At 33.4% G+C, this 8753-nt stretch overlaps 1 protein-coding gene across 1 annotated transcript in view; it reads right to left on the reverse strand.

The window, feature by feature from the left end:
* Positions 1–298: 298 nt before the first annotated feature.
* LOC117115382 overlaps positions 299–8753 on the reverse strand; it is a gene marked incomplete at its 3' end in the record, with an annotated part of 21092 nt that continues 12637 nt past the window's right edge. Inside the window, exons 2-5 of the mRNA XM_033259152.1 lie at positions 2853–3019; positions 2146–2245; positions 976–1089; positions 299–434 (exon numbers count right to left, since the gene is read on the reverse strand). Of these exons, the coding sequence (XP_033115043.1) occupies positions 299–434; positions 976–1089; positions 2146–2245; positions 2853–2872 (370 nt within the window). The remainder of the gene's footprint in view (positions 435–975; positions 1090–2145; positions 2246–2852; positions 3020–8753) is intronic.

Here is an 8753-nt window from a genome sequence, read left to right on the forward strand (position 1 = left end):
TTGTTGAGGGGAACAAGACGATGAATTCTGTCTTGTGCTCATTTACTTTTAGAAGTTTTCGGACATCCAAGTTTTCAACTCAGAAATACAATTTCTGAGAGATTCAATCTTCACATCAAATTCTTCAGAAAGTTTAAAAGAAATATAGACCTGTTTATCATCAGCATAAATATGATAAGAAAGGTTAAAATTTCATGAAAACCACTGAGGTCCCAAAATTCAACCCTGAGGAATGGAATAGTACAAAATGAAAAAGTCTGATATGGAGTTGCCAAAAGAAAGTTCTTTGTGGACACACCTGCAGCTTTAATCAGGTTACTGAAGACTGAGTACGATTTTTTCATAATTATTTTTCTGGGAGACTTTTTCAATGCACATCTCAATGCTGATGTATACATATGCATTGCCAAATGACTCATAATATTTTCCTCAACCTAAAAGACAAACATAAAATAAGGTAAAGGAATAAAAACATACCAACAATACACATAACTAATCACAATAACATGTCATGTCATTAGCTGCATATATTTAATAATTTTATACATAAATATTACATATTTCAATGTTTTTTAATGATGATTTTCAAGTAAAACCATGCATACAACATAATAATTAAAAAGACAACTTCACTTCTTCTAAGACACAATTTCAATTTATATTTTCAAGCAAGACTAATTGTGATACAGTATAGCATTTTTTTTGTCAACAATATAACCAGTAAATAGTATAAATTAATCTATAAACATCATTATCTCTCACATTAAAAAAAATTCTTATTTATATATTATATTTTGAAATGATGATCATAGGCTGGCTACTCAGTTTTAAATAAAACAATAAAAAATCTCACCGCTAGTCCAGAATGAAATAATTGACTGTAATTTACTGAGTTAATTAGTTTATTACCGGTATATAATATATATACATGTTTTGTTTTTTGAATAACATACAATGCTATTGAATTTCATTTACCGGGTTTTCATATTCTATATTCCCTACTGTAGCTTTTTCAACCATCAGTAGCATCAAGTCTTCTGGTGCAGGTGGTTTTCGTGTCATAGCATGTAATAATGGTGTTTCACCATTCTATAAAACAGACATACAAATGTACAAAATAACAACATACCTTCATCAGACATTCAAATCATTGGTAGGTGGACTCATTGTTTACAAAATTGTAAGCAATCTGTATAGTGCAAGACACACATAAAAACGTTCGTAATACAGTGTAAATTAGGGTTGAGGGGATCAGCTTACACCAGGGGATCAGAAAATGCAAGTACAATAATTTAAAAAATAAATGCTGGCAAGGCCAACTAACACTTTAATGCCCTTCCCCACACACACAATGTTTGCTATGGTTTTGTGGTCAATCATGATTCACCATAGAAGTACAACTTTATAGGAAATGTTAGGGAAAAATCTTGTTCTACCGTAGTAATGGGAAAAAAAAAACATAGTTTACTGCAGCAGAATTGTAAGAGAGTTGTACCTTTGTTGTTAAATTGATGTGGTTATGTTCTTAACTCTTGTTCATTATATTCACTGCACTGATTTGTATTGGTCACAATATCTTGGCAATGACAAGCCAAGATTTGTTACGGCGCTTTTTTGGCAATTGTCTTTTCCATTTTAGCAAAAAAAGTTGGGTTTGGCTGGGAATCAGTTGTGAGGATAAACAACATATTGGAAGGGAACTGGGTAGGGTGGAGAAAGAATGTAAATTTGTCTGTGCAAACATTGAAATCACTGTACAAAGAACAGTTGCACAGATGGACCATCATAAGCACTGAATCCTCCTAGCTGAGGATATTACACAAGCCGTGGCCTACACAAGCCTCACACAGCTAATAATTACTAAAACTAAAGCTCTGTCCACACTATAAAATGTTCTTTGACAAAAAAAAAAGTTATATGCCCATATATAGTCATCATGTGCCCAAATATGGTCACAATGTGATGTCATCATGACCATATTTGGGCATGTCACATGTTTTTGTGAAATAAAATTTTAGAGTCTAGACAGGCCTTAAGGCAATGTTTGGGACTACAGTAACTTTAGGCCTGAAGTGAAGAACCAATAAAATGATAATTCATCACTAAATCACACCCAGAATTGTATATAATCAGCTGAATACACACCCAAACGGCTCTGTGAGTGTTAATAAGGTGGGGATGTTCTTCACAGATAAGTCTTGCTTCTTGCCAGTCACGGTGTCCAATAGCCTCAAATAACACATTTCTGTGAAATAATACACAAGCAAAGTTTGTAACTGAATCTTACAGTATATTTTCCTTTGACATGATATTAATACAGACTACTTTTATCAATCGTGAATGATGAATTTTAATATTTGACATCATCACCAGGTATCAGGTATCATCACCATATTTCCAGGGGGTGTGATGGGTGCTCATACATCCCCCAAATCAGGAAAGGTCTGTATTCTTAAGACAATTGAGACTGTACTTCCTTAAAATTGCAATCCTGGACATGGCCCGATCACTATCGTCATTATTAACAAGATTTACGAAAATATTTTAATAAAAACAGTTTTTATATTTTAATTAAAACAGTTTTTATATTTTAATTAAAACAGTTTTCATTAACATGAAAATAAAATATAGATATAATTAAGTACAGTAGTACTAAAACCAAACTTTGCTTATTTTTTATCTATGTTGCAAGTCAAAAACATCTTTGTTTTTGGATAATCATAAAAAGAAATCCTACCATATTGATCCAGATGAAATGATCGTAAAATAACATGCCAATCCATTAAACTAGAATCATTTTGAAAGATATTTTGTTCTGTCCAAATTGTTCAATGGTACAATACAATACTCACCCCTCATGCTGATACTCCATGGTTGTTTATCAGTGCCTCTTTAGGTGTGTGCCCAGTAATGGATGATGTATTGATTACTGAGATGCTGTGAAGTATAACAATTGTGCATTACAAGCTGTATGATTGTCTGTTTTCATCTTCTGATTCTGGATTTTGGTATCACCTTTCTGTATCAAAAACATGTGTTTGTATAGATTTAAACAATTGTGTGAATTAACCAGTATAATACTGGTAAATGAACTAAGGCAGGCCTATGGGTATACTAGACGTGACCATACCCTGAACCTACAGTAGTGCAGGTATAGAGCGGAAGAGTGTTTGAGGAAGCATATGCCAGCTCAATGGCTGTAACCACCCAATTCACTTACACAAATTTTGTGAATGATAAAACATACGGCCAAAAAAAAAATTGTTAGTTTGCCTTCCTCCACCCACCCCTAACTCACTAAAAAAAAAAAAAAACTTAAAAAGTTCTTTTTAGCTTTATTTTTACTAATTAAAAAAATTTTGAGTGAATTTATTATTTATTATTTTATTTTTTTATGTTTTTGCCAGATGCCCTACAAATTAGTCTAAAGTTGTTGTCTAATGAAAGATATTGCCATTCTAGGCCTCTGTGGGTTATTTTTATTCTATCTTAATGAGTATTTAAAAAAATAAATAAATAAAAAAAAACTTTTTCCACCCGCCCGCCCTTAATTATCATTTTTTGAAAAAGAAGGGCAAACAAACAATTTATTTTTTTTATAAAAGTATTAGTAGTAGTTTGTCATCACCTATCCCCAGAAAAAGATGCAGTGATGGGAATGAATACAGATGGTGGTGAGAAAGTCAAGGTTTGCGTTAATGTAAATCAAATCATTCTAAGCTTAGCCACATACATTCACAACAACATCATTGCGCAATGGGCTCCCAGCAGGTATGTCCATGCTGAATGTCAGTTTTGTATTTGTTTGTGATTTTCAAGGGTCTGTTTAATCATGGTAGTTTCATTGTTGTTCACAAAAAATTTCATTCTCAACAATCACTTCATTCAGAAAAGAAATAAAAATCCTATTGCAAGGTAAAGGTCAAAAAAGAGACACATTACAAAAAATTTAGAAAAAAATAATAGTATTTTGAATCTTTGAAATGTTTTTACTGTATGGACACAAAAAAGTTCCAATTTTTTTAAGCTGCTTAATATAAAAATTACTACAAAGAGGTCCTTTCGAAAAATGATGACAACAAGGAAAAACTATAACATCCTCAATGATTGCCTCCTCAACTTGCCATAACATTTAACTACATTATATGCCTCACCACTTTTTAAAATGTTGTTAATAGAATTGAACTTAGTTCAATTCAGTTAGAACAAATCAAACTGCTCAGTACTCAGCCCTGATTGAGGGATAAACAAAGCAAGGCAATATCATCACTTTTATTTCAACCGGCATCACCACATCTTTCTTATTGGCTGGGTGTGTCGTGCAGAAAAGATCTTATGTGCATGGTACCATGTGAACAGTCACTTTGATATCATAAATGATTAAGACAAACCAAACTAGGGGCTAGCTTAATTTCCTGATATTCTGGGTGATACATCATGGCCAAACTAGTTGGCAGCCAAAAACAGATGGCACAGTGTATGGCCTAGTCTAGGGAGTAGCCTAGTAATACTAGGCCTCAAGTAGAATGACTGTTGAGCGCAGTTTGTTCATTTTGCTTATTTTCAGTTGCTGATGTTGTTTCAAAGTCTTTGAAACTGTGCGCGCAGTATGCAAACTGCAAAAGGTTTCTTTCAGTAACCATCGTAAAATAAGAATAAAAATTGATTCCTGCTGGGTCGCTATTTCAGGCGAACCTCTCTCTAGCCTTAGTAAGGCCTACCGTAGGCTAGAATTATTAAAGAAATGATATTAAATTGAACATTAATTAATTAATTAATTGATTGATAAGTTGACAAATAAATTATATAGGCCTACTGTAGATTAAAATAGGAAAATGCAAAGCAAAAAAGTGAGTACAGTACAATTAAAAATTGTCATAGACTTTTATGATGATTGAAAGTATGTATACGTCTTAATTAGGACCTGGCTTGTCTTTTATTTTGGTGTATGATTTGCTTTTCGGACAGATTTTTCCCTTCATTTTTTTAATGTTGTCAGTTTATTTTGTTTTTAATATATTATTATATCTTTAACTTATGTTAATTCAAACACAATTCATCCATGTACAGTAATGCAATGCATGCATTTGACTGGAAGATTGAATAATACCACAATGAAGTCATTATCATTCGATTAAATAACAGCAAAAGTCTCCATGGTCCAATTTTAATGTTACTTTAATGTTCTTTTACTGTCTTAAAATATTTTTTTATATTATTGTCTCAATGTCTCTTAATAGTGGTAGAATAAGTAGTGTTTTTTATGTAAATTTTGAGTATCTTTGTACCTGTAAAATTTTAATTAATTCAGTAAATTTAACTTGCACTGATTTTTTTTTTTTACATAATTTTTATGATGAATTTTAATTGTTAATCACATGAAATTCAGTGTTAATTGTACTGCCATTTGTGATCAAATAAAATTAAATGAAAAAATAACCACACCCAACCACCTACCCACCCCCATCCCATCTTTCCCCACAATCCATGTACGGTACATACACATGACCTCGACGATTCCACTTTCCGATGATTGATAAGCCTGTCACACAGCTACTCAAACAGAATAATTAATAGTAAAATTGTGCATGAGCTACCCCTCAACAGTAGCACATGAGCACATTTTATAACGGTGCAACAATCTTGCCTTGTACAGTTTGCAAACTTTGCAGAAACTTGAATGGTTTTCAAATTGTACAAAAAAATATGGGCGGCCATTAGGGCCAAAATAGACAAACATTGGCGTACGAACAATCCCACTCTCACGCAGTAAGGACAATAAAAATTGCCGAAAGGCCAATACAAATTGCCGTAAGGACAATACAAATTCTCGTAAGGACAAGAGAATCACTCGCCGTATGAACAAGACAATTCGCCGTACAGACAAGACAATTCGCCGTAAGGACAAGACAATTTATAACGGTGAGGGCAGCATACAGTATTTTAAAAGGCGACAAAGTTATTTTTGCACAGAAAAATGAAACTTTTCTGACGGCGGCGTGAAACTTTTTATTTATTTAACATGTACAGTAAACTCCGCCCATACGACCGAGTATCTCTTTCGCAACTAGGTCTACTGCAGCCTAAACTAACAAAAAGGTTGGTAGCTTGCAGTAATGTATTGTCTTTTATATCTTTTACTAGCCTAGCCTTAGGCCTATGTGTATTTATTCATGTTCATCTTGTAGCCTTATACACTACTATAGCTATCAATACTTTAATTTTGTTTTCGTTTGTTAATTTATCAAACCCTGATCACTTTTCACCGCTTTAATCGCAGCTTAGGCTAGAGTAAATAAGTGGTTACATAAGCTATGTGATAATCGGCCCCTAACTCTAAGCCTATCACAATAATATTGTTTATTTTGTATATCTCTTGTATCAGCCACAATTTGTCATTTAGATCTTGGGAAAAAAAAAAGAAAAAAAGAAAGAAAAATTTTTCTGTGTACCGGTACACACAGGCCTATTTACTGTAATAAGAATGAGAAAAAATTGCCTGACGTTTACAAGAGGGGAAAACCTTGAATTTTGATTAAAAGTCGGGGAAAACTCTTTTTTTGCCACCTCAGTAAGAATCAAAATTTTCCCAGGGAGGCGACCCCCGTTTTATTTGGGGTTCATCTATTTGTTGAAGAAAGAATATGTATGCAGCAACTCAATTTTTGTTATGTACTGTACATACACACATAGTGGGCTACTAGTATTTATAAGAATGAGAAGTTTACCTGATCGTTTTCAAGCGGAGGAAAACCTTAAAGTTTAAAGAACTTAAAAGTCATTAAAAGACACCTCAGAAGTCGGGAAAGCTCATTTCCTGCCACCAAGTGATCAAAATTTTCCTGGGGGAAAACCTCCGGACCCCCTTCCTCTTTGGGGTTAGCAATTCATGGGAAAAAAGAATACGTACTGTAAGCAACTCAATTCTTTTTTTTATGTACCGGCACGTATAGGCCTATTTAATGTACTGTAATAAGAATGAGAAAGTTTGCCTGACCGTTTTCAAGAGGGGGAAAACCTTGAATTTTGAAGAACTTAAAAGACTCCTCAGTCTGGAAAGCGCATTTCCCGCCATCTAAGAATCAAAATTTTCCTGGGGGTTCTATAGAGGCCGCATGACTTGTTGCTTTAATTCCTTTGTTTCAACTACTAGTTTTATATAGTTTAAAGAACAGTTTAAAGATCCTATTGCAAGGTATAGGGTCATTCCGTGCCAACTCAGCAAATGGGATGGCTGGGTACCGTCTCAGATTTTCTTGAAACTCGGATATAATGTGCACCAACATGTCTGACGAACAAACCCGAAATTTGACTTGCCAATTCCAAGTCGTTTAGAAGTTACGGCCATTTGAAATTTTAGGGTCATACCCCTTTTTAGCTACCAATTATGACATATTTGTAAAGTTGCATTTTCAATTAGCCATATTTTCAAATAGAATAAAGATAATTAACTGAAAATTGATATCTAGACTAACTTTTGGCATTTAAAATGGGACAAACATGTGAATGAATGTATCTCTAAAGCTTCTAAGCGCCTTTTTACGCTTTCAGTTCTAAGGAAAGCTAAAGCCTCCGTAAATGATCTTTTATGCGTTTTCATTACTTACATTCGTCCTGTTTTGGAATACGCATGCCCATTGTGGCATTGTTCTTTAACCATTATCCAACGAAATAGAATTGAGCGGGTTCAAAAGAGGGCGCTTAGGAGTATTTTTGGTATGGATTACTGTAGTTATGATAGTGCTTTAATATTGTCCGGGCTCTCTTCTCTTAATACTAGGAGAGAAAATTTAATGATGAAGTTTGGTAATGGAGTTCTTGCTTCGAAATTGTTTCGTGATATGCTTCCCCCCTATCGCAATCACGGTAGGAATTTGAGAAATAATAATTTACTTAGTGCTCCATTGTGTAGGACACAACGATGGAAAAGCTCCACCATTCCTAAAATTATTGATGGCATTAATAATTCTAAAGTTAAATTGAATTTGGATATTTTTCATCCATAATTCGACACAATAAGATAAGAATAATGATGAGTATAATAATGATAATAATAATGATAATGTTGGTGGATGATTGGCCTGGTTGTTGTATCTTTTGTGTATTGCTTTTGGATGCTGCTTTTGTTTTCTTGTACTGTTTTTGTGTATCTTGCCTTTTTACTGTTTTCTTAATTGTTCACAGAGATTTCAGCTTATGCTGCCCTCTGTTTTTAATGTATTTTATTGGTGAATAATAAATAAACCTGAATATAATGACATGACTTTTGGTATACCGGACCCCGTTACGAAAATATTGGTTCGTAAACACCCTAACTTATTTGGTTGCGTAATTTTTCTTCCATTTTTAGCCCCCATTAAAATACCCAAATCAGTTATTAAATGGGTCTTATGCAACAAATTATTAATATATAGTTGGAAATGTTTCACCATAAAAAATTCCGGATTTTTAACTTATCATTTTAGGGGGTAATCGTAGGTCAAAAGGTCATTCGGGACAAAAAATGCACAAAAATGCCTCGTTTTCATGGTGACCTTTGACCCTGTGGGCAAGTACGCTTGTTGTTAAAACTTGCACCATTAATTAGTTTATATATGATGATCAGATGTTCCAAATATCAGCTTGGTGTCTTTATCCCTTCATGTTTAAAAAGCGATTTGAAAAGGGGTATATTTTTCAATTTGTGACAGTATCAGTGCGTAAATGTGATAAAATTAATTTTTGAATAACGATAATATTAAAAATAATCTACC

The sequence above is a fragment of the Anneissia japonica genome, unplaced genomic scaffold (assembly GCF_011630105.1).
Source record: "Anneissia japonica isolate Jap-2015-1 unplaced genomic scaffold, ASM1163010v1 scaffold287733_len118669_cov163, whole genome shotgun sequence".
In the NCBI taxonomy this organism is placed as follows: domain Eukaryota; kingdom Metazoa; phylum Echinodermata; class Crinoidea; order Comatulida; family Comatulidae; genus Anneissia; species Anneissia japonica.